The sequence below is a fragment of the Petromyzon marinus genome, chromosome 16, assembly GCF_048934315.1.
Source record: "Petromyzon marinus isolate PM22_M1 ecotype Great Lakes invasive population chromosome 16, UKy_Petmar_22M1.pri1.0, whole genome shotgun sequence".
NCBI classification, from domain to species: Eukaryota; Metazoa; Chordata; class Hyperoartia; order Petromyzontiformes; family Petromyzontidae; genus Petromyzon; species Petromyzon marinus.
Genome location: NC_133682.1, coordinates 15,735,187 through 15,760,863, shown reverse-complemented (window position 1 = coordinate 15,760,863; position 25,677 = coordinate 15,735,187). Strand labels below are relative to the sequence as shown.

At 48.4% G+C, this 25,677-nt stretch overlaps 1 protein-coding gene and 1 long non-coding RNA gene across 3 annotated transcripts in view; one reads left to right on the top strand and one right to left on the bottom strand.

The window, feature by feature from the left end:
• Window positions 1-392: 392 nt before the first annotated feature.
• LOC142924753 (uncharacterized) lies at window positions 393-6,198 on the bottom strand. 2 transcript variants are annotated; one of them, XR_012941838.1, is made up of 4 exons: window positions 6,032-6,198; window positions 2,325-2,367; window positions 1,725-1,810; window positions 393-680 (listed from the first exon to the last, which is right to left on the bottom strand). It is a non-coding gene; the product is annotated as an uncharacterized LOC142924753 (long non-coding RNA). The 2 variants fall into 2 exon arrangements; XR_012941839.1 differs by lacking the exon at window positions 2,325-2,367 and having other exon boundaries at window positions 394-680.
• Window positions 6,199-6,205: 7 nt separating this feature from the next.
• The window catches only part of LOC116942778 (dual specificity tyrosine-phosphorylation-regulated kinase 4-like), a 24,971-nt gene continuing 5,499 nt past the window's right edge, over window positions 6,206-25,677 (top strand). Inside the window, exons 1-8 of the mRNA XM_032955037.2 lie at window positions 6,206-6,302; window positions 8,336-8,417; window positions 11,635-11,704; window positions 13,266-13,347; window positions 14,184-14,332; window positions 14,819-14,955; window positions 24,095-24,238; window positions 25,231-25,369. Coding sequence (XP_032810928.2) covers window positions 11,660-11,704; window positions 13,266-13,347; window positions 14,184-14,332; window positions 14,819-14,955; window positions 24,095-24,238; window positions 25,231-25,369 — 696 coding nt within the window. The 5' untranslated portion in view covers window positions 6,206-6,302; window positions 8,336-8,417; window positions 11,635-11,659. The remainder of the gene's footprint in view (window positions 6,303-8,335; window positions 8,418-11,634; window positions 11,705-13,265; window positions 13,348-14,183; window positions 14,333-14,818; window positions 14,956-24,094; window positions 24,239-25,230; window positions 25,370-25,677) is intronic.

The following is a 25,677-nucleotide window of genomic DNA, read 5'->3' as shown; positions in this document are numbered from 1 at the left end:
TCTGTCAACTGGATGTCACCAATGCCCACCGTCACCGAAATTTGACTCACAATTCCCAATGAGCTGCTATTCGCCGCTAAACATGGAATCTTAATGGGAGACAGGGCGCGAGATTTTAGGGGCAAAATATAAAAAATCGTAGCAGAAATGATGGTAGGTGTCAATAAGCACCCGTGCCTCTACCCCCTGTATTGTTCCAATTACGGCCAACGATCCCGCCGCCGTGGCAACGACATGATGGGCCAATTCCGACCACTGAACAGGTCGTAGAAGCCATCCATCACCCGGTAACACCCGACTCTCCCGCTGCGCGACCCAACTAGAGTGAATGCCGGATGAACACGAACCGACGCCCGAGCGCAATGAGTGAAGTGATTGCAAGGACCGAGTGTGTGGTGTGCCGCGACTTGCCTGGAGACCTTGCGGAGATGAGGGCTTCTGAGGAGAAGACGACGGCGATGGCGGCCCGGAGTGTCGTCCCCGTGCGGCGCGGCATCCAAGAGAGATGTGTCCCGGCAGCCCGCAACGGTAGCAGATGACCTGACCGCTCTCCGGGCGAGGGAAGGTCCTTCCTGGGTCGTGCCTCCCTCGTCGCTCCGTGTCGCCTGCCCACCAGCTCCTGTCGTCCACCAAAGCGCAGGCCTGCGTGGACTCGTCGTCCTCGAGCGCATCCAGCATCCCTGTAAGAGTGGCACACGCCAGCATCGTTTCTGGTGGAGGTGCGCCTGGATGCACTGCGCGATCTGCAGGGACGACAGATCGTCCTCCTCTGTCAACAGCAAGACGACGTCAAGCTCCTGCGCCAGTGCAAGCAGCCGTTCAAGCACCAAAGAATCGACACCTGCTGGGTCCATCTTGGGGTACGCCTCCTGCGCCAATGACAATAGGGCACTTCGGAAGGCGAGGAGCGTCTCAGCCTCCCCCTGCTTACGTGTGGCGAACTTGTGGCGGACGGTGGATGGCAGATCGTAAATAGCCGCCATTTCAGTGAAGGCTCGCGGCAGTGTGTCCCTTTGCAGCCGGTGAGGTGGCATAGAATGACACCAAATAATCGTCGTCAAGAACCGTGGGAAGCACTCGTAGCGCCTCCACCTCTGTCCAGCCTGCCAGAGCACAGTTGGCCATGAAACACCGCCAAAAAGCGCACCCAGTCACCACCGGCGGCCATAAATTACCGGACAAGCGGCAGCCGTTACTTGCGTGATGGAAGTTCCAGCGGTGGCGTTGGCGGTCTTTCAAGTGTGGCGGGCTCTCTGTCCCGCCCGAACCGTAAAATGGCGGACGCGCGCATGGACTGCGCGCTCGCAGTTCCCCCCGTGGGCGTTAAAATGGCGGCCGCGCTCTCGGACCACATGGCCGGAGTTTCCCGCGCAGGGGGGGGACCGTACCCCTGTGTGTGTGTGTGGGGGGGGGGTACCGTACCCCTCTGTGTGTGGGGGGGGGGGGGGTACCGTACCCGTGTGTGTGTGAGTGGAGGGGTACCGTACCCCTGTGTGTGTGTGTGGGGGGTACCTTACCCCTGTGTGTGTGAGTGGAGGGGTACCGTACCCCTGTGTGTGTGTGTGGGGGGTACCTTACGCCTGTGTGTGTGTGTGGGGGGTACCTTACCCCTGTGTGTGTGTGGGGGGGGTACCTTACCCCTGTGTGTGTGAGTGGAGGGGTACCGTACCCCTGTGTGTGTGGGGGGTACCGTACCCCAGTGTGTGTGTGTGGGGGTACCGTACCCCTGTATGGAGATGGAGCCGGAAGCCCTCGGCTTGGGTGCCAAACCCTGCTCCTCTTCTGGCTTCTACTCCTTGTTGCTGTTGTGCTGGGGGGGTTAGGGGAAAGAGAGTGGGTAGAGGGGGGGAGAATAAGTGAAACTCACACTCAGTATTGCTCACACTCACCATGATACACTCACCAAGTCTGTGGGTGTCCGTGTGATGAGTCTATTTTTCTGTGTGTGTCTATGGGTCTGTTTGAGTCCGTGATGAATCTGTGGGTAATGTGCATGATGAGTCTATGTGTCTCTGTGTGATGAGTCTATAGGTTTCTTTGTGTGATGAGTCTGTGGGTTCCTGTGTGGTGAGTCTATGGGTCTCTGTGTAGTAAGTCTATGGGTCTCTGTAGATGAGTATATGTGTCTCTTTATAGTGAGTATTTGGGTTTCTGTGTGATGAGTCCATGCTTCTCTGTGTGGTGAGTACGGGTCTCTGTGGGGTGAGTCAGATTTTTCTCTGTATAGTGAGTCTTTGGGTCCCTGTGTGATGCATCTATGGGTCTCTGTGTCAATGGGTCTCTGTGTCTTTATTCTACGGACGCCCATGGCTTGGGAGGCAAACCATCCTCCTCCTCCGGCTTCTACTGCTTGTTGTTGTTGTTGTGCTGGGGAGGGGGGCAGGGGGAGAGAGAGTGGGTAGAGGGGGGGGTGAATAAGTCAAACTCACACTCAGTATTGCTCACTCACCGTCACACTCCTATTTTCATAAAACCTCACTTACACACCATGATACTCGCACACCCACACACACCAACCATCATAACACTCACACATACAGCAACAAACTAATCATGATACTCTTGCATACAGCCACACACTCATCATGATACTCTTGCATACAGCCACACACTCATCATGATACTCTCACACACAACCACACACTCATCATGATACTCACACACCCACCATCACTCACACACTCACCATGGTACACTCACCACCACAAGCACACTCTAAAATATCATCACTCACACACTCACCATCCTACTCACACATCCACACACTCATCATCACTCACACACAAGCCCACACACTGACAACAAAAACAGCCACTATTCGCCACTACGTGGCAGTGACGTCACTACAACTAAGGTGCCTTGGGTTGACTGGTGTGCCAGGTTACGTGCAGATCACAGTACAGACGCAGGTACCATGGGTGGACTGCTGTGCCAGGTTAGGGGCAGATCACGGTACAGACGCAGGTACCATGGGTGGACGGCTGTGCCAGGCTAGGTGCAGGAGGAAGAGGTCACGGGACAGACCCAAGTAGACAGACAGACGACTGGCAGAAGCACCACAACTACCAGCACACCTCACAGAACCACCACTCAACTACACAACCACACAGAACCGCAACCACCTCCCTGGTGGTGGAAGTTGGCAGTCCAATTGGGCGGCAGCCAAGGTCAAATGTTGGAGTGCAGCCAGACAACTCCTGAGCCCTGAACCGTCACCACCCAGAGAATGGGTCAGGGAGGGAGACACAGGGAGAGAGAGGAGACACTGGGAGAGAGAGGAGGGAGCTAGGAGAAGGTAGAAGAGGGAGACGCCGGGAGAGAGAGGAGACACGGGGAGAGAGAGGAGGGAAATGCGAGGAGACAGAGACAAGGGGAGAGAGGGGAGGAAGACACGGGGATGAGGTGAGAGGTAGGAGGAGAGTGCGTGGAGGAGGTGAGAGGGGAGAGATAGGAGAAGAGTGCATGGAGGAGGCGAGGGCTCCTATAATGACTGCAAGGCATGCTGGGAGGCAAGGTCATGTGACCCACAGCACAGGGGCGACAGTGCCGGCTAGAGCCATCGCTGTTGGAACCGCATGGGCAGGGGACACAGAACGTGTCCTCCATCCCACCACCTGCACCAGTAGAACCACCACAACCAACAACCATAACTAAAACCACAATTAGAACCACAAATTCAACCACAAACGTAACCCCAACTATAACCACAAATATAACCACAACTAGAACTATAACCATAAAGTCAACCACAACTCTTACCACAGATATAACCACAACTGTAACTAAAACCAACAACTACAATTATATCCACACCCACAACTATAACCATAATATATAACCAAAACTCTAAGCACTAAAACTATAGACACAACTATAACCACAACCATAATATAACCACAACGATGACCATAACAAAACCACTACAACTATAACCGCACCTCCAGTTAGCACAGTTGGCTACGTACGGTGCGAAAGAAGTTCAACACACCTACAATGACAAAAGACAAAGATCGCTCGTATAACCAACAGACTGTCGGGGCAAGTGCTGTTAGCGAGCACCTATGGAGGCCGGCAGTGTGGCACACAAGCGGGTGGGTGGCCAGCACCACACCCGACCGTCTTTGTCTCCCGAGTGGCGATGTTTATTACACACAGCAACAGGTACTCATTTGAGGCAGAGTCGACGTAGGGGAGGCCCTGGACTGGTTCAGATGATCGTCACTGGTGCTGGCCATGAGCGGGAATCGAACTTGTGTCCACAGGTTTGTAGCGCGGCGTGTTAACCGCTACTCTACCGCTCCCTACACATACAGACAACGACCATGACAGCCAACATAACCACCTTCATCACAAATATAACCACAAAAACATAACATAACCATCACAACTCTGATCACCATAACCACCATAGCTATAGCTACAACCACCACAACCTCAACTATAACAACTATATCCATGACCACCGCAACCACCACGTACACAACTATTGCCACAGAAAATATAACCCCTGCAACCACAACTATAATATCCACCACCTACACAACCACAATTAACCACAACCAAAAGTACCATAACAAGCAACATAACCACCTAAACCACAACTAAAACTTTTGATTTAAAGCTTTCGTGACTGCAGTAATTAATATTCTTAACTCTTTCGGTAAAGTCACGTTGAAGGGAAACAATAAAATAATAAAAAATATATAAAACAATAAAAATTCTCACGACGTTTCGACCATAACACAAACGGTCGTCATCAGGTGTGTCGGTTGCATTAATTTATTTACTTTTAAACGGTGCATTTATTTATAAAAAATTCAGTAGGCTCACATGACATTGACTTTTCCAAGACAGAGGTTCTTTGTAAGCCATCTGGCTACCATGAGAGATTCGTTCATGAGGCTATCCACATATACAAGCACAGAGACAATTTCAACCGAGAAGATGGATTCTGGCTTAGCAATCATTGGAAATATTTGATTAACCATTTCAGGTCTTAATTGATTGTTCACGCTTACAGTGGCTTTCAGACAGCATACATTAATTTTTCGTCTCCACCCTCCTCTTTTCAGAACATAGATGGACTCGTCCTTCTAAATAAACTGCAAATTGCTGCGCGTGGCGCTGACGTTTTTTTATAAATAAATACACCGTTTTAAAATAAATTAATTAATGCAAACCAACACACCTGATGACGACCGTTTGTGTTATGGTCGAAACGTCGTGAGAATGTTTATTGTTTTATACATACTTTATTATTTTATTGTTTCCCTTCAACGTGACTTTACCGAAAGAGCTAAGAACACAACTAAAACCTCAACCACCAGTACAACCACGGATACAACCACAACTATAACCGCAGCCACCACGACCATAACCACCACAACCAACATCACCTCAACCACCACAAGCATAACAAGCAACAAAAGCACCACAACAACCACATTGATCCTGATACTCTAACACCACCTACACAACCACTGTATCAAGGCTCTATGTCCCTGTGTGTCTCCGTGTGTCACTGTGGGTGAGTCGATGGGTGAGAGTGGGTGAGTTGGTGAGTGGGCAAGGGAGTGGGTGGATGTGTGGGCGATGGAATGGAACCTGCACCTCTGCCACATGTGGTGGGGTAAAGTGTGGGTACGCTCACCTTGCTCCAACACGTGTAGATCAGCGTGGAAGAGTAGACCAAATACCCTATTTAGCGGCCTCTAGTGGAGGCCCCTACCGCCAGCAGGCGATTGGCCTCCACAATAAATAATTCCGTGCAGAGATGAAGCAAAGTCTCTTTGACTCATCCCATCAGCCGTACGGCCGTCTGGGAGTGCCTCTCATCAGCAGCAATGGCTCAACTCGAGCGCCACTCTGGGCCGGTTTCCACCTTCAGTGCCTCATCAGCAGCAGCAGCAGAGCCGGGCTCTGCTTGAACCGATGCCGTGAGCTCAGCAGCTGTTTAGAAGCTTACGGCTGTGGGCCGCCTTTGTCTCTCCCCCACCACTGCCGAGGTGTCCAAACCATGCGCGGTTCTCACCTTCAGGCTGAGTCCACCCAGAGGAGGCCCAGGCAGCGAACCGCTTGACAAGTTGGCGCCATTCGCCCCGGCGGAAGCAGAACCGGGGGAGTGGGTGTGGGTGGGGCTAAAGGGGGGGAGGAGTTTAGAGATAGTGACGTCACGTATAGCGTGGCCCCGCCTCCCGCGTGCCTCTGGCAGTTTGGGCGAAAGGAGGTGGTAGAGAGGCGCGGATAGCAGCAGCAGCAGCCTCGAGTGGAGATCAGCTGAGGAGGAGTGGATCCCAGCTTGGGTTAGTGGTGGTGGTGTGTTACTGGTGGTGTGTTACTCGTGATGTGTTAGTGGTGGTGGTGTATTACTGGTGGTGTGTTACTGGTGGTGTGTTACTGGTGGTGTGTTAGTGGTGGTGGTGTGTTACTGGTGGTGGGTTACTGGTGGGGTGTTACTGGTGGTGTGTTACTCGTGGTGTGTTAGTGGTGGTGGTGTGTTACTGGTGGTGGGTTACTGGTGGTGTGTTACTGGTGATGTGTTACTCGTGGTGGTGGGTTACTGGTGGTGTGTTAGTGGTGGTGGTGTGTTACTGGTGGTGGGTTACTGGTGGTGTGTTACTGGTGGTGTGTTACTCGTGGTGTGTTAGTGGTGGTGGTGTGTTACTGGTGGTGGGTTACTGGTGGTGTGTTACTCGTGATGTGTTAGTGGTGGTGGTGTGTTACTGGTGGTGTGTTAGTGGTGGTGGTGTGTTACTGGTGGTGTGTTACTGGTGGTGGGTTACTGGTGGTGTGTTACTCGTGGTGTGTTAGTGGTGGTGATGTGTTACTGGTGGTGGGTTACTGGTGGTGTGTTAGTGGTGGTGGTGTGTTACTGGTGGTGGGTTACTGGTGGTGTGTTACTGGTGATGTGTTAGTGGTGGTGGGTTACTGGTGGTGTGTTACTCGTGGTGTGTTAGTGGTGGTGGTGTGTTACTCGTGGTGTGTTAGTGGTGGTGGTGTGTTACTGGTGGTGTGTTAGTGGTGGTGGTGTGTTACTGGTGGTGGGTTACTGGTGGTGTGTTACTGGTGATGTGTTAGTGGTGGTGATGTGTTACTGGTGGTGTGTTAGTGGTGGTGGTGTGTTACTGGTGGTGGGTTACTGGTGGTGTGTTACTCGTGGTGTGTTAGTGGTGGTGGTGTGTTACTGGTGGTGTGTTAGTGGTGGTGTGTTACTCGTGGTGTGTTAGTGGTTGTGGTGTGTTACTGGTGGTGGGTTACTGGTGGTGTGTTACTCGTGGTGTGTTAGTGGTGGTGGTGTGTTACTGGTGGTGGGTTACTGGTGGTGTGTTACTCGTGGTGTGTTAGTGGTGGTGGTGTGTTATTGGTGGTGTGTTACTGGTGGTGGTGTGTTACTGGTGGTGGGTTACTGGTGGTGTGTTACTCGTGGTGTGTTAGTGGTGGTGGTGTGTTACTGGTGGTGGGTTACTGGTGGTGTGTTACTCGTGGTGTGTTAGTGGTGGTGGTGTGTTACTGGTGGTGGGTTACTGGTGGTGTGTTACTCGTGGTGTGTTAGTGGTGGTGGTGTGTTACTGGTGGTGTGTTACTGGTGGTGGTGTGTTACTGGTGGTGGGTTACTGGTGGTGTGTTACTCGTGATGTGTTAGTGGTGGTGGTGTGTTACTGGTGGTGTGTTACTGGTGGTGGTGTGTTACTGGTGGTGGGTTACTGGTGGTGTGTTACTCGTGATGTGTTAGTGGTGGTATGTTACTGGTGGTGTGTTACTGGTGGTGTGTTACTGGTGGTGTGTTAGTGGTGGTGGTGTGTTACTGGTGGTGGGTTACTGGTGGGGTGTTACTGGTGATGTGTTAGTGGTGGTGATGTGTTACTGGTGGTGTGTTTGTGGTGGTGATGTGTTACTGGTGGTGTGTTAGTGGTGGTGGTGTGTTACTGGTGGTGGGTTACTGGTGGTGTGTTACTCGTGATGTGTTAGTGGTGGTGTGTTACTGGTGGTGGGTTACTGGTGGTGTGTTACTCGTGATGTGTTAGTGGTGGTGGTGTGTTACTGGTGGTGTGTTAGTGGTGGTGGCGTTAGTGGTGGTGTGTTACTGGTGGTGGGGTTGTTAGTGGTGGTGGTGGTGTTAGTGGTGGGGTTGTTGTTAGTGGTGGTAGTGGTGTTAGTGGTGGTGTTTGTCGTGGTCTGTTAAGGCTATACGGGGGATCTTTGTCTTTGGTGGTGTGTAGAGGTGTTAGTGCGGGGAGGGGGCATAGGGGAGGAACCTTCTGAGGGGGAGGGGCTCCGGGCAGTTACGTCCAGAGGGCGTGGTCTCTTGACCCCGCCCCCCACTTGCCTCTGGCAGTTTGGGCGAAAGGCGGCGGTAGAGACGCGCGGAGAGACGACATCGTCCATCAGCTGAAGCCATCGGAGAGAGACTCGACGAGGTGAGGATTATGTGAGGGTGTGAGTCTGTGTCGTTGGTTCATGGTGAAGATGCGAGTCCGTGTTGATGATGTGGGATCATGGTGAAGATGTGAGTCCGTGTTGATGATGTGGGTTCATGGTCAAGATGTGCTTCCGTGTTGATGATGTGGATTCACGGTGAAGAGGTGAGACCGTGTTGATGATGTGGGGTCATGGTGAAGATGTGAGTCCGTGTTGATGATGCGGGCTCATGGTGAAGATGTGAGTCCGTGTTGATGATGTGGATTCATGGTGAAGATGTGAGTCCGTGTTGATGATGTGGATTCATGGTGAAGATGTGACTCCGTGTTGATGATGTGGATTCATGGTGAAGATGTGAGTCCGTGTTGATGATGTGGGGTCATGGTGAAGATGTGAGTCCGTGTTGATGATGTGGGGTCATGGTGAAGATGTGAGTCCGTGTTGATGACGTGGGTTTATGGTGAAGATGTGAGTCCGTGTTGATGATGTGGGTTCATGGTGAAGATGTGAGTCCGTGTTGATGATTTGGATTCGTGGTGAAGATGTGAGTCCGTGTTGATGATGTGGGGTCATGGTGAAGATGTGAGTCCGTGTTGATGATGTGGGTTTATGGTGAAGATGTGAGTCCGTGTTGATGATGTGGGTTCATGGTTAAGATGTGAGTCCGTGTTGATGATGTGGGTTCATGGTGAAGATGTGAGTCCGTGTTGATGATTTGGATTCGTGGTGAAGATGTGAGTCCGTGTTGATGATGTGGGGTCATGGTGAAGATGTGAGTCCGTGTTGATGATGTGGGCTCATGGTGAAGATGTGAGTCCGTGTTGATGATGTGGATTCATGGTGAAGTTGTGAGTCTGTTGATGATGTGGGCTCATGGTCAAGATGTGCTTCCATGTTTATGATGTGGATTCATGGTGAAGATGTGAGTCTGTGTTGATGATGTGGGGTCATGGTGAAGATGTGAGTCCGTGTTGATGATGTGGGTTCATGGTGATGATGTGAGTCCGTGTTGTTTCTGTGGATTCATGGTGAAGATGTGAGTCCGTGTTGATGATGTGGGGTCATGGTGAAGATGTGAGTCCGTGTTGATGATGTGGGGTCATGGTGAAGATGTGAGTCCGTGTTGATGATTTGGATTCGTGGTGAAGATGTGAGTCCGTGTTGATGATGTGGGGTCATGGTGAAGATGTGAGTCCGTGTTGATGATGTGGGCTCATGGTGAAGATGTGTGTCCGTGTTGATGATGTGGGTTCATGGTCAAGATGTGCTTCCGTGTTGATGATGTGGATTCACGGTGAAGAGGTGAGACCGTGTTGATGATGTGGGGTCATGGTGAAGATGTGAGTCCGTGTTGATGATGTGGGCTCATGGTGAAGATGTGAGTCCGTGTTGATGATGTGGATTCATGGTGAAGATGTGAGTCCGTGTTGATGATGTGGATTCATGGTGAAGATGTGACTCCGTGTTGATGATGTGGATTCATGGTGAAGATGTGAGTCCGTGTTGATGATGTGGGTTCATGGTCAAGATGTGCTTCCGTGTTGATGATGTGGATTCACGGTGAAGAGGTGAGACCGTGTTGATGATGTGGGGTCATGGTGAAGATGTGAGTCCGTGTTGATGATGTGGGCTCATGGTGAAGATGTGAGTCCGTGTTGATGATGTGGATTCATGGTGAAGATGTGAGTCCGTGTTGATGATGTGGATTCATGGTGAAGATGTGACTCCGTGTTGATGATGTGGATTCATGGTGAAGATGTGAGTCCGTGTTGATGATGTGGGGTCATGGTGAAGATGTGAGTCCGTGTTGATGATGTGGGGTCATGGTGAAGATGTGAGTCCGTGTTGATGACGTGGGTTTATGGTGAAGATGTGAGTCCGTGTTGATGATGTGGGTTCATGGTGAAGATGTGAGTCCGTGTTGATGATGTGGGGTCATGGTGAAGATGTGAGTCCGTGTTGATGATGTGGGGTCATGGTGAAGATGTGAGTCCGTGTTGATGACGTGGGTTTATGGTGAAGATGTGAGTCCGTGTTGATGATGTGGGTTCATGGTGAAGATGTGAGTCCGTGTTGATGATGTGGGTTCATGGTTAAGATGTGAGTCCGTGTTGATGATGTGGGTTCATGGTGAAGATGTGAGTCCGTGTTGATGATTTGGATTCGTGGTGAAGATGTGAGTCCGTGTTGATGATGTGGGGTCATGGTGAAGATGTGAGTCCGTGTTGATGATGTGGGCTCATGGTGAAGATGTGAGTCCGTGTTGATGATGTGGATTCATGGTGAAGATGTGAGTCTGTTGATGATGTGGGCTCATGGTCAAGATGTGCTTCCATGTTTATGATGTGGATTCATGGTGAAGATGTGAGTCTGTGTTGATGATGTGGGGTCATGGTGAAGATGTGAGTCCGTGTTGATGATGTGGGTTCATGGTGATAATGTGAGTCCGTGTTGTTTCTGTGGATTCATGGTGAAGATGTGAGTCCGTGTTGATGATGTGGGGTCATGGTGAAGATGTGAGTCCGTGTTGATGATGTGGGGTCATGGTGAAGATGTGAGTCCGTGTTGATGATTTGGATTCGTGGTGAAGATGTGAGTCCGTGTTGATGATGTGGGGTCATGGTGAAGATGTGAGTCCATGTTGATGATGTGGGCTCATGGTGAAGATGTGAGTCCGTGTTGATGATGTGGGCTCATGGTGAAGATGTGAGTCCGTGTTGATGATGTGAATTCATGGTGAAGATGTGAGTCCGTGTTGATGATGTGGGTTCATGGTCAAGATGTGCTTCCGTGTTTATGATGTGGATTCATGGTGAAGATGGGAGTCTGTGTTGATGATGTGGGGTCATGGTGAAGATGTGAGTCCGTGTTGATGATGTGGGTTCATGGTGATGATGTGAGTCCGTGTTGTTTCTGTGGATTCATGGTGATGATGTGAGTCTGTGTTGATGATGTGAGTCCGCACTGATAACGTGAGTTCGTGTTGATGTTAGTCCGTATTGATGATGCAAGTCCATGTTAGTCATGTGGGTTTATGGTGATGTATGTATATTGAACTTCTTTCACACAGTACATAGCCAACCGGGCTAATCAGAGTCGGTATTGATGATGTGAGTCCGTACTGTGACCTGATTCGTGTTGTGACATGGGAACCAGTTATGTCACACACCCTCGACTCTGCGTGACCCTCTCATCCCTCCTCCGCTCTCCATGCAGAGACCCGGACGACACGAGGAACGACATGAGCTTTGTACGCAACGCTGCTCTGCAAGTCGCCGCCATGGAGGTACGTGTAGGTCCCTCGACTCGCGCGGTGAAGTATGGGGTTAACGTGTGTTCTCCACTCTCCATCCGTGTGCCTGTCGCCTACCTGTCTACCTGGGTGTGCATCTGCTTGCCTACCCATATGGATGTGGGTGTTTCTATCAGAATGTCTTTCTGAGAACCTGTCTGTGTACCTGCCTGTCTATCTATGTATCAACATTTATACCACTCTTATCTATCCACTGTTGGATGAAGGCCTCCCTCCTCGAGCCACTGGCACCTCTCGCAATCTAGCGATGAAATAATCTGGCCAGCGCATGCTCTGCATTCTATGAGCCTATTTCATAGCTCCATCTCGATGGCGGACGTTTTCTCAGATGCGTACCTGCCACTCCGTTATTGGCTGTCACTTCGTAATTATTTTTGACGATCAACCATCACCATACCTTCTGGCCATGGCGTATCCTGGCCCAGCCACAGCCCCACTCAGTTTTCTTAACATTTTGAATGATCCCATTAACCTGTGTGTCTTTCAATCCACGTGTTCCTCTTTCTGTCTCAATGTAAATCCAGGTGTGGCATCTTGATATAAGACAAACATCCCAATGCTGAGATTGGACATCAGAAACAGAATCTTTATTTAGACTGTAGGAATCCGATGACCTACGAAGCTTGTTTTCACAGATGTCCAGTATGGGATGGTCAGCAAGTTACAACAGCAAATATAAAAAAAAAACTATTGGAGTGAAAAATAGAAAAATGGAAAGCAAGTCAGTAACTTTCAATTTAAAAAAAATAATTATACAATTCTTATTTATCAATATTGTGAAATCATATGATTTGGGTCTTTTGATAAAGTCACGTAGATAGGTTCAAATTAAAAATAAATAAACAAAAAACGACGACGTTTCAATCATAACACAAGCGATCGTCATCAGGAGGAAAACCGAGGTGGAAAGCTGCTCATAGCAGACTGTTTTAAAGGTTTAAAATGCGTGTAACCATGTGCCGTCGACTCTGCGATCTTACATTAACATGCTAATCTCTCACATTAACATAGCCACCTCAGCGTGCTCGCCGTGGAGGCCGCTCTCCGATCTTACATTAACATGCTATTAACATCACTAGCCTCGCCCACTTCGTTTATGACCCTTGGGCTACACCGATTTTTAACTTTTAAAACAGTCTGTTTTTAGCAGCTTTCCCCCTCTGTTTTCTTCCTGATGATGATCGCTTGTGTTGTGATCGAAACGTTATGGTTTATTTTATTTTATTCTTTTAATTTTAACCTATCTACGTGACTTTACCGAAAGACCCAAAGAATATGAATTCCTGCAGTCACGAAAGCTTTAAGTTAAGATTTAATATTGGGAAAGGCAGCAACAACAACAACAAAACAGTCCTCAACCACACCAATATACCACATATGCCCATCAATAAACTTGCACATTAGCTTTGAACTATCAGCAGGAACCTCCTGAATGTGGAGCCCAGATCTCATCGGTGCTTGCTCAGTACTCACCGACTGCACTTAACTCAACACCTTGTTGAATCCTAACTGGGGAACCTTTGTCTTTGTGTAGATGAGCAACGCTAAAGGTGGGAGCAATGGCGGGTCTTGCGACACTGCGGGTACTGCCTCCATCCGGAGAAAATCACCCAAAGGTAATAATAGTCATGTGGGACGTAACAGTGGCCATGTTGCAGGGGTGATGTCACATCAACTATGTTGCATGGGTGATGTCAAGGTGGCCATGTTGCATGGGTGATATCAAGGTGGCCATGTTGCATGAGGAACATCATGGTGGCCATGTTGCATGGGGGGATATGTATTTTTCTGCTGATTAGCAGCTGAATGACTGGTACAGTGAGAGTGATAATGTAGAGCCAGCAGTCACTCTTTTGGAAGCTAGAGTTTTGATTTAACTAGAACTCCCATATTTAATTTGATCTCTCTTTTTCACATGATGGTTACAATAATTGTTCAATCATAGCCTGCCAAACTGATGATTATCTATGCGTTGGCCTCAGTATTGTAACAATAAAAGAAACATCAATAGCCACGTAAGCCAGTATGGCATCACAACTTTATGTGGCAGGGTGGAACCATAATAGCCATACTCGTGTCTCACAGCAGGAAGGTCCTGGGTTTGATTGCTGATTTGAGCACCTTCCTGTTTGCAGTTGAAACATTATTCCCCAGTTCTGAAGAACTTGAGGGAGTGAGAGTGTGTGTGTGGGCATATGGGTATCCCAGTTTAATCCCATCGCTACAAAATAACCACACAATGTATTGGCCAAAACATTCCAATCCTGAAATATTTACCTGACAAATTCCTCAACTTAGGATCACATATCAGCACAAGCACTGCTCCCATTCTGCAAAAGATCTGCAGGAACCTCCTGAGAAGGAGTCTTGAGACTCAGTAAGGCTGTCCTATGTAAAATGCGCTTCGATGATAAAATATCACTTACAGTTATTGTTTTTCTCATGTTCGCAGAAATCCTGGGTCTTATTGGCCCTCAACTAACTCACCGAGAGAAAGCAGAACTTGCCGCCATGAAAGACATCTGGTACTTTACGTTCCACAACGATTCCCGGGGCATCAATAATTATGGCTACGACGACGAAAACCATAATTACATTCTGGTGAGACTTCCCACAAAACACCTGCCTTGGGGTGGTCACATAACCCAGCAGTGGCAGGGTTCGTGGTTTCTTATTACACCTGAAGTAGCAACCAGGCTGGCTGCCCTGATTGCTACTTCAGGCCTCATTATCATCTTCATCATGCACAGTATCATCACGTGCAGTATTCTCACACACTGTGTAATAACTCACCGCGAGATGACGTGCAGTGTCCTTGCACACAGCATCATCAGCCACAGTGTATGGTCTGCCAACCAGCCAAGCATGAAAACTCGCAGCATGATAGAGCTCTCTCTCCTTCCAACAAACACACACAAAGAAAATGTATCGTGCTTCAGTTAATAACAACTGTGCATCAGGTTATTAAATTGTACCTGCGACATTCCTGTCAAACCGAGCACTGAATTAACAGGGGGGGGGGGGTGAATGAGTGTTGATGATGGAGTTGGTGCCCTCACCCCTGACCTCTGTTTGATTGTCGCTCAGGACCCACATGTGCAGCTCAACTACCGTTATGAGGTGCTCAAGACAATTGTGGTGGGAGGTCAAGGCCAGGTCATCGAGTGTCGTGACCACAAGACAAATAACATCGTGATCGTGAAGATGTTGGTCACACCCTTAAGGTAAGACTCCACAGAGGCACCGTAATGAGGCCATGTGGTAGTGAAACTCGTGCCTCACAGCGAGAAGTGGGCCTGGGTTCGACTCCTGAATTGGGCGCCCTCCCGTGTAGAGTTAGTATGTTCTCCATCTCTTCTGCATTGGTTCCCTCTGCGTTCTCCAGTTTCTCGTGGTGAGATTTTAACTCCCTCGCCTAGTATGTAGGAGGTCGTGGGTTCAATGGCACCTATATATTTGGAGTGATCTCCCCGTGGCAACATGGATTTTTTCCGGGTCCTCCAGTTTTTAACTCCACATTTAGAAACATGCGTTTAAAGTATTTGGCTGCTATAACGTAATAAGCCACTTGGTGGACCTATCATCTGTGGCCAGGTCGCTTCTGAAAAAGAGCTACAATATATAGGTCAGTGGGCCTTACCTGGTAAAATAAAAAAATGTTTTTTTTCAATAGTTTTAGTTTCTTCCTCAAGGTTAAAAAACACGTACAGTGTAACTGGTATTGGACCAAACATCCCAATACTGAAATATCACCTCTACATTATTCAACTACTGTGATTATAAATAACATTGGCGCCAACTGTGCAACTACTGCAGACTCTGTCAGTGAAACATAGCGCCTCGCCTTGCACTATGAGACCCACATTCAGAGCCATGGCTCAGCTCTAGCTCAGCCTCGAACTCTCAGTCTTAGGCTCTGGCTTGAGTCATTTGGTTGCTGTTAAATATGCTTGAGCAGCTCAGTCATAGCTCGGCACAGGCTCAACTCCTACAAAATCCTGAGCATTCCTTGCACCACGCTCGGAGCCGGCTCAAGTTAATCACAGTCACACATCAGGGAATTACTCTATTCAGGCAGCACCCCAAACTCCCTTCTCTCCCTAGCTAATTTTATCCTCTTCCCCAACCTTTCTGGAACTTTCCATGGTTCTCCACCACCAATCCTTAATTTCTTCAGTCTCTCCCAACTTGACCCCCTTGTTTGCATTAAGTTTCCTCTGATGACCAATCTTCACAGCGGCTTTGGCTAGCCTTTGAACAAAGAGGGTCACTGCACCTCATGATTTCAGATGCACTTCTGTGGCCATCTGGAACGGTCTTCCTTCCGATATTAGAAAGCCACTGAAACTATGTGCTTATAAATGTAAATTGAAAACAAATTTCTTTAGAACTGCTTTTCGTGTTAAGTTTGTTATCCTTCCCACGCATCTCCGATTAGCATGATTGGCTATATACAGTGCAAAAGAAGTTCAGCATACATATGTACACTCCTATTTGAATGGCTCTCTACCTTCAAATCCGATTGTGTGCCATTTGTCGGCCACTTTCCCTGTGATAGCTCCTCGGTAATGAAAGTTGAGCACTTCAAACTCACAAAGCCATTAGGCTCAGTGAATGTATATGTATTTTTATCCGAATAGGCTTTACTTCTCGTCATTGTTGTATATAAGCCTTTTTCCATTTTTTTTTTATTAAGAATGAGTTGCCAATTTTTCTCGTGGTGTCGCTTGGAGGCCAGAGGGGGTGAAGTGAACAACCCCCTCCCCTCACAGCAGCCGCCATTCTCACACACAACAGGCTGCCGGAGATAAGCAATCAAAAGTAATAAACCCAAACCAAAGAGAAGGGGATGGGGGGGGGAATTCCTAATGAGACTCGAGGGGAACTCGACAGGACTTCAAAGACCCCCTCTTTGAGCTCACAGACAACCAGGCGCCACTCACAGGCGAATTCTTAAATCATTTTCCCTTTCGTTGCTATTAATACTAGGGTTAAAGTTCAGAACTTAGCAACAAATGAGTCGACATCATAGACTGTCCACACACTGACTAAGATAAAAAAAACAGACTACAATCTAAATAGCGGGTTATTACTTCTCAAACATAATATTAATACTAACGTTATTCACCTTAAATTATATTACATCTTTCCGTTTATGTGACCTTACAAAAACCAAGGAATATGAATTCCAACAGTCAAGAAACTCACCTCTGAAACTCAGGACGTAAAAAAATCATAACTCAAGCATAACAGCACCGATCCCCAGATACAGAAAGGGGGACGGAATTAATAAACCCTAAAAACATACTTGGTGATGACAATGTTAAATCACAAATCTTAGGAAACATATGCCAAATAATATTTGTGCCGTATTCAATCGAGGGTTGTCCAGAAGAGATGAGGCGAAAGAGGTCAAACTTACACAACCAAGATGAACTGTGTTCCATAGGGAAGGAGCCTCCCAACCGTCTTTGTCTTTCCACAGCACGGAATAGCAAGGAATGTAACACCCAGAGTGAGGGAAATGACTCGTTTTTTGCAGGGGGGGCATCTGTGTCCACGGATGAAAATATGGCTTAATAAATGACACACACAACAACAACAACCGCCATTCACCACTAAGTTGCGGTGACATCACCACGACGCTTGTGCCAGGCCATGTGCCACCTTGAGGCCACGTGAAGTGTCGAACGCCCGCAGGCAGGAGGTCACGGGGCAGACCCAACTGCCACCGGTCGACTGACTAAGATGACTGAGATGACTGGCTGATGCACCACCTGTGCCCCTTACTGTGCCAACCTGCTGTGCTTTAGCCACCTGGCGCTCCTTTTGTTGTTGTGAGTGTCGCTCCTCCGCCCTCCGTTGTTGTTGGAGGGCGACTACCTCCAACTGCCCAGTAGCGTCCTTCACGAGCCTCCTCCACAGAGGCCGATCTTGACACTTCTGGTACCAGTCATCAGCAAGTCCACTCAGCTCCACGTCCTCCTGTACCACATCACTCCATTTCTTCTCTAGCCCATGCCGCGCCCGTTTAGCCCCCTCGATCCAGCCGAACAAAAACTGTTTTGGCATGCGGTGGCTGGGCATGCGGGCTACATGACCCAGCCAACGCAGCCTTGCCTGCCGGAGGAGCTCACCGATGGGACCTTGCCCAGATCTTTCAAAGATTTGTGAGCTCCTCACACAATCCAGCCTGCTTAAACCCAGGATGGATCGTAGGCAGGCTAGCCTAAATGTTTCTAACCAGCAAAGATGTTCCATTAGGGGGATCCACGTTTTGCAAGTGTAGAGAAGGGAGGGAATGACCGTGGCCGAGAAGACCTGAAGCTTAGTGCGGAGCGACAGACCAGGTAGCTTCCACACAGCGTTACGCAACTGATGAAAAGATATTGCCACTCGACTGATTCGGAGAGAGACCTCTGCTGTTAAACTGGAGCCGGTCATAAGCACACTGCCCAGGTATGGGAAACTCTCCACTCTCTCCACAACTGCCCCATCACCGATTGGGAGTTGTGGGGGTGGAGTGTCCGATGGTAAAAAATACCCAGGCAGGTGCTTAGTTTTGGTGGGGCTGATGGTAAGGCCCCATCTCTTAGTGACATGCTCCAGTCTCAGCAGCAGCGTCTACAACTCCTCCTCTGAATGAGCAGCTATTACCAAATCATCGGCATACATAACGTGGTTGAGCAATAGGAAGCCATCCCTTGACCGCACCCGGGCATCAATCAGCCTCCCATTATATCTGTACCATATGGGGATTCTCCCGGTACAGCTATTGAAGGCTTCATGAACTACCTGGTCAAAATAGATGTTAAATAATGTGGGAGCCAAAGGACATCCCTGTCGCACCCCAAGTTGTACAGGGAATGGCTCTGACTCCCGGCCACGTAGTTTTACCTGGCCCGCTCACCATCATGAAGGTCCTTAATGATCGTGAGCAGAGGGTCAGGTACTCCAAAAGCACGAAGAACAACCCAGAGGCCAGGCCTACTGATGGTATCATAGGCCTTGACTAGGTCAATAAAGCAGAGATGTAGGTCTTGCTGGAATTCCCTACACCTCTGCTGTAGCAGACAGACAGAAAATATGGCATCTGTGCAGGACCGTCCTTTCCTGAAACCGCATTGGGGCTCCGCAAGCCTCTCCTCAGCATGCCTGGCAAGGCGATGTTGAATAATCCTTGCCAGGACCTTTCCCGGCACACTGAGGAGTGAGATGCCCCTGTAGTTTTTACAGTCTGTGCGGTCCCCCTTCTTAAAGAGGGGGACCACCAGGGCATCCTTCCAATTCTGCGGAACCCGTCTAGTGGTCCAGACTGTTGTTATGATGTCACATAGGGCAGTCTGTGCACAAACGCCACCCTCCCTAAGCATTTCGCTTGGGAGATCATCTCTGCCCGCTGCCTTTCCTGGTCTCAGACTCCGGATCGCCTTCAGTACTTCCTCAACAGATGGCACTTCAGCCAGCCACTCACAGGGGGTGACTTATTCCAATATTTGAGGCACCGCAGACTTAGCAGAGTCATCCCGACTTTGTGCCACGATGTTTTTCTGGCTGAGGGATTTTCCCTCCCCCAGGACCTCACAGAAATGCTCAGCAAATCTGCAAACCTGTTCTTGAGGGTCGGAGATTGGATCACCGTTTTTTCCCCTAATGATGGTAATAGGTGTGACGCTGCAGGTTACTTTTTTGATGGAGTTAAATAGAGATTTGTGATCACGGGCCACTGAGGCAGACTCCATCTCCTCAGCGACTTGCGACCACCACCCATCCTTGCAGCGCCTCACGGCTCTCCGAACCTCCGAGCGAAGGCTGCGGTAAGCCTCCTCGTTCTCTGACGTGGGATTCTGTAGCTGATGACAGTGGGCCTGTTGCTTTTTCTCAACCATCCTGAACACCTCCTCTGTCAGCCAGGGTCTCTGGGGAGGTCTGGGCCGCGTACCCAAAGCAGCCATTGCAGCTGCATGAGTCAGAGTTCTAAACCTCGCCCATTTACCCTCGACATCAGGAGGAGTGGGGGACGATGCAACCCCAGCCGCAAGTGATTATGAAATTCTCGCTTGCAACTTTCATCAGATAACTGAGACCAGGCCACTTTAGGTTGGAATGGGGTCCTGGGTGTACACCCACCACCGGAGTGGAAGAATGGCAGGCACATCTTACAGATGACTAGTCGATGGTCAGAGGGCAGATCAGCTCCACGGTAGGTCCTGGTGTCAAGGACATGGGCTCGCATCCGCTGGTCCGTCACTATGTAGTCCAGCAGATGTTCTTGCTTGGACCTGGCATGCATCCATGATGTTGTGTGGGTGCGCCGATGCTGGTAATTACAAGCCCATGGGCTGCACAAAAATCTAGCAGCCTCCTACCGTTGTTATTGAGCTGATCTGGCCCATGCCCTCCAATCACTCCAGACCAGGTGCCAGCATCATGACCAACTCGGGCATCGAAGTCACCCAACAAGATAACTCTATCCCGAGGGGCCACTTTAGCCAGCACCTGTGACAGGAGGTCATAGAAGGCATCTGACTCATGGGCTTTGCCTGCATCCCTCCACGGATGTTCGTCTTCGGTGGGGGCATAAGTAACCACGACCGCCACTCCTCGCCTCCGAGGAGTGTCCACAACAGAGTTGCCCGTCCGGCACCGCGAGTAGGTAGTGGGTTGTTTTGCCGGACACACACACACATGGACACACGTACAGCCCCACAACACACAGCCAGAGGAAGAAATTTGGCATAAAAAGAGAGACACGGGCCATGATTTGAACAGCAGCTACCAGCGGCAGAAGACGGCGACCATCAGCTACCGAAGATGACCAGCTAGCCACTGACGCAGAAGAAGACTCCTCAACTCATCCAGGATGGCGAGGCTCGCTGAGTAGCGACATGCTACGCCGTGCGAATTCAGCGCCATCAGAAGTATCGCTCGAAAATCATTCCGCTCTGGGCATCGACTCACAAGAGCCACTGCAGTTCGAGCTAAGCTGACGAGAATTCCAGCATCACCCGTCGGAGAGGGTGGAAAGCGCCAAACGTCGACCAAGCCTGCCATCAACAAACGAAAGCATCGTTCATCGCGAGAGAGCCGGAGCAGGAGAGAGCACGCCGCAGGGCCACCAGCATCACCAAGCAAGGGTGTCAGCTGCCAGCGGACGAGCTGTGGGTGCTACCTAACAACGGAATCATCGCGCACCGACGGCGAGCGTCGTGCCAACTCTTCCCACCAGCTGTGGACCGAACTCCGGCCACCCTTGTGAAAGAAGGAGAACCCAGCTATCCATATGATATGCACACTGCCACACATTACAACGCACCACCTAGCGTCTGCTTGACTCAAATAATTGATCAAGAACACATCCCCACTCAACACATACATTCATAAGAAGCCTAATCATAAGTGCATGAACGATCAGCTGGCCGTGAAGGCATCGCGGCTCATCGAGTGATAAGAATATGTCGTTTATAAGTACATTAATATTTTTTCTTCTTATTTTGTTTTATGTGATTTTACTTCCAATCGCATACAGTGAGGAAAAAAAATATTTTATCCCCTGCAGATTTTGTCCGTTTGCCCACTGACAAAGAAATGATCAGTCTATAATTTTAATGGTAGGTTTATTTGAACAGTGAGAGACAGGATAACAACAAGAAAATCCAGAAAAACGCATGTCAAAAATGTTATAAATTGATTTGCATTTTAATGAGGGAAATAAGTATTTGACCCCTCTGCAAAACATGACTTAGTACTTGGTGGCAAAACCCTTGTTGGCAATCACAGAGGTCAGACGTTTCTTGTAGTTGGCCACCAGGTTTGCACACATCTCAGGAGGGATTTTGTCCCACTCCTCTTTGCAGATCTCCAAGTCATTAAGGTCTCGAGGCTGACGTTTGGCAACTCGAACCTTCAGCCCCCTCCACAGATTTTCTATGGGATTAAGGTCTGGAGACTGGCTAGGCCACTCCAGGACCTTAATGTGCTTCTTCTTGAGCCACTCCTTTGTTGCCTTTGGGTCATTGTCATGCTGGAATACCCATCCACGACCCGTTTTCAATGCCCTGGCTGAGGGAAGGAGGTTCTCACCCAAGATTTGACGGTACATGGCCCCGTCCATCGTCCCTTTGATGCGGTGAAGTTGTCCTGTCCTCTTAGCAGAAAAACACCCCCCAAAGCATAATGTTTCCACCTCCATGTTTGACGATGGGGATGGTGTTCTTGGGGTCATAGGCAGCATTCCTCCTCCAAACATGGCGAGTTGAGTTGATGCCAAAGAGCTCCATTTTGGTCTCATCTGACCACAACACTTTCACCCAGTTGTCCTCTCAATCATTCAGATGTTCATTAGCAAACATCAGACGGGCATGTATATGTGCTTTCTTGAGCAGGGGGACCTTGCGGGCACTGCAGGATTTCAGTCCTTCACGGCGTAGTGTGTTACCAATTGTTTTCTTGGTGACTATGGTCCCAGCTGCCTTGAGATCATTGACAAGATCCTCCCGTGAAGTTCTGGGCTGATTCCTCACCGTTCTCATGATCATTGCAACTCCGCGAGTTGAGATCTTGCATGGAGCCCCAGGCCGAGGGAGATTGACAGTTCTTTTGTGTTACTTCCATTTGCAAATAATCGCACCAACTGTTGTCACCTTCTCACCAAGCTGCTTGGCAATGGTCTTGTAGCCCATTCCAGCCTTGTGTAGGTCTACAATCTTTCCCTGACATCCTTGGAGAGCTCTTTGGTCTTGGCCATGGTGGAGAGTTTGGAATCTGATTGATTGATTGCTCCTGTGGACAGGTATCTTTATACAGGTAACAAGCTGAGATTAGGAGCACTCCCTTTAAGAGTGTGCTCCTAATCTCAGCTCGTTACCTGTATAAAAGACACCTGGGAGCCAGAAATCTTTCTGATTGAGAGGGGGTCAAATACTTATTTCCCTCATTAAAATGCAAATCAATTTATAACATTTTTGACATGCATTTTTCTGGATTTTTTTGTTGTTATTCTGTCTCTCACTGTTCAAATAAACCTACCATTAAAATTATAGACTGATCATTTCTTTGTCAGTGGGCAAACGTAAAAAATCAGCAGGGGATCAAATACTTTTTTCCTTTATTGTAAATTACCAATATATTCATCGACATAAACTAAACATTTGAAACCTTCGTCACAAATCTACACGCTCACAGAGATAATATCGTGCTAAACCTGTTTCTTTATCATATAATCTTTTCCACGAATTACTTAAAACTTAACCAAAGACAAGAATCTCCCATAGGAGGGCACGCACCCCGTCGCACACCCTTCTTCCAAGACATTTAGTTAATTATATAATCTTGCCGATGAATCTATTGACGTATACTTTTGCCTTTGGGGTATAATAATTTGCTTTATTGCCTTTCGTATGAAAATCGTTGCATTAATTTTTAAGGACTTTTCCTCTTGCCGATATGCTCGTGTTACTCTGATGAAGTAATCGTTTGTTCTGTTACCCAATTAACAAACGTGATCATTGAGGGTTAAATGTATGAATCCATGAAGCCTTAACCAATTGATGAGTATTTGCTGAAGCAGGCATACTGCCACACACCCTTGTTCCAAGACATTTCGCAATTACGTAATCTTGCTCATGAATTAATTACCGTATGCTTTGCCTTCAAGGACATGTTTCTTTATTGCCTCTGTATGAATGTCGTTGCATGAATTTTTAAGGACTTTTGGTTCCTATCCCCGTGTATGCTCACGTACTCTGAGGAAGTAATCAATTGTTCTGTTACCCAGTTAGAAAACGTGATAATTGAGGGTTAAATGAATGGATCAATGAGGGGAACATCTCCTGGAGTACTGTGTTGACAATTTCAAGCATAAGAATTCGCATATTAGTGTGTGTTCAAATTGCTTAACACAGAAGTGTTTGAGTGTTTCTTTTCTAAGGTCATGCGTAATAATCTTAATTATAAGAATTGTATCCTGCGGTGAGATTTGAATTTGGAGACCTGACATAGCACACTAATACATAATCAATAAATGTTAAAGCGAGAACAATTGTATTATCCCGATCGATAATACGAACCTAGACAACGAAGCCGAGCTTAATCTAGCATACTTACATCACACCTGCATAACTTCATACGATTAATTGTCTTATCCCGATTGATGATACGACCCTCGTCAGCGAGGCAGGGCCTAATTATCATAACGGCTCACATTAGCATAATCGCATACATTCGCATAAATTCATACGATTACGCATTTTTCCAAATTTCATTTCATTTTTATTATTTTCATCAAATTTTCAATACCCGGCATATACAACATCATCCTTTACACAAGTCTAAGTGATTAACTTGTGGACTTCCTCTGTGCAGCTCCACGGATAAAATATTGGAGATGGGGCTCAAGAGGGCTATGAAACGTCAGCGCAAAGACTATAACCAGGACTCCAACGTCGTCAATGTCCTGGATGATTTCACTTTCAGAGGGCACTACTGCATCGTGCTGGAGTTGTTGAAGTATGTACTGCATGTTCCCCCATAGCGTGGTTACTTTTGACACTTGTGCCATCCACACATTGTAATAGCATGGCACTGTCATGTGTCTGGGAGGCTCAACCAGGACACACGCGTGGTTGCACTGGAGGCCCCTCCTCTTTTCTCTATCAACCCTTCCCCTGTTCACCAAGCCACACCCCATTCCATCAGCAGGGTGGTGACAGCGCAGTGGTGATGCTCATGCATTTCGGCGAGAAGGGCCTTGGTTCGATTCTCAACTCGGGTGCTTTTCTGTGTTTAGTTTGTGTCTCCCCCCCTGTTCTGCAGAATATGAGTAAGGGAGTGGTAGTGTAACAATTAGCACGCTGCACTACAAACCTAGTGGCCCAGGTTCAATTCCCACTTATGGCCAACACCAGTGACGATTATCTGAACCGGTCCTGGGCCTCCCCTAGGTCTCAGCCTCAAATAAGTAGGGATGTGCGAGATGCACACACCCTGCTCCCATCCCCCAGCTAAGATCAGGTCTACCCCAATAAATATCATTATCCCTATCACTACCCTTTCTGCTAGGACCAGGCTGTCCTCAACTCCTATCAATATCATTATCCCTATCACTACCCCTACTGCTACAACCAGGCGTACCACAACCCCTCCTTAACCTGTCGCATGTTGTCCTGTCACCATAACCACACCACTTTTAACAACCCCACTCTTTATCAAACCACAATCATGGCATGTACAATTTTTTACAAATTCTGGCATGTGCCTTGGAATAAGGTGCAAAAAAATCTATATCATATACAAAATATAAATGGGCAGATGTGCCATCTGATTAGGTTTATCAACAAATGGACCTAAACCCAAACGGGATTAATTATGAATAATAATATTGGTCGTAAACGTGCATGGATAATAGTATTATTGTCCTTATCAGAATCAGCATAGCATTGCAGGATGGTACTGACGCTGCATCATCGTTGTTGTTGCTGCTGCCACTGCCTCTCTCACAGGGAGAGTCTCCAGCAAGTGATTGAAGCAGCAGGGCTCCGGGGCTTGGACATGGCGTTGATTAAAGCATACACCAGGGAAATCCTCACATTCCTGAAGCATATGGAGTTGAAGCAGTTCGTCCACGCAGCCATCAGGCCAGTAAGTGAACATGGTGTTCAGCGCGTCTTTGGCGGAGAGTTGTGTTGTACCTGAGAGAAAAACGGCCATCACAAGGTTAATGTGTTATGCCTGTCTGTATATCTGGAAGGAGGCAGGGTCACAGTAATACTGGTGAAGATGATCCGGTATAAATTAGACTTTGGTGAAGAGGCATGTCTCTATTGGGGACTCACCACAGAGAAAACTGGCCACATTGATCACGGCGTTGGCCAAAACTTGGGAGACATGAACCGGAGCTAAAACGACAATTTGCAAAATATACCAAATACGCCTTTTGACCTGTTGGT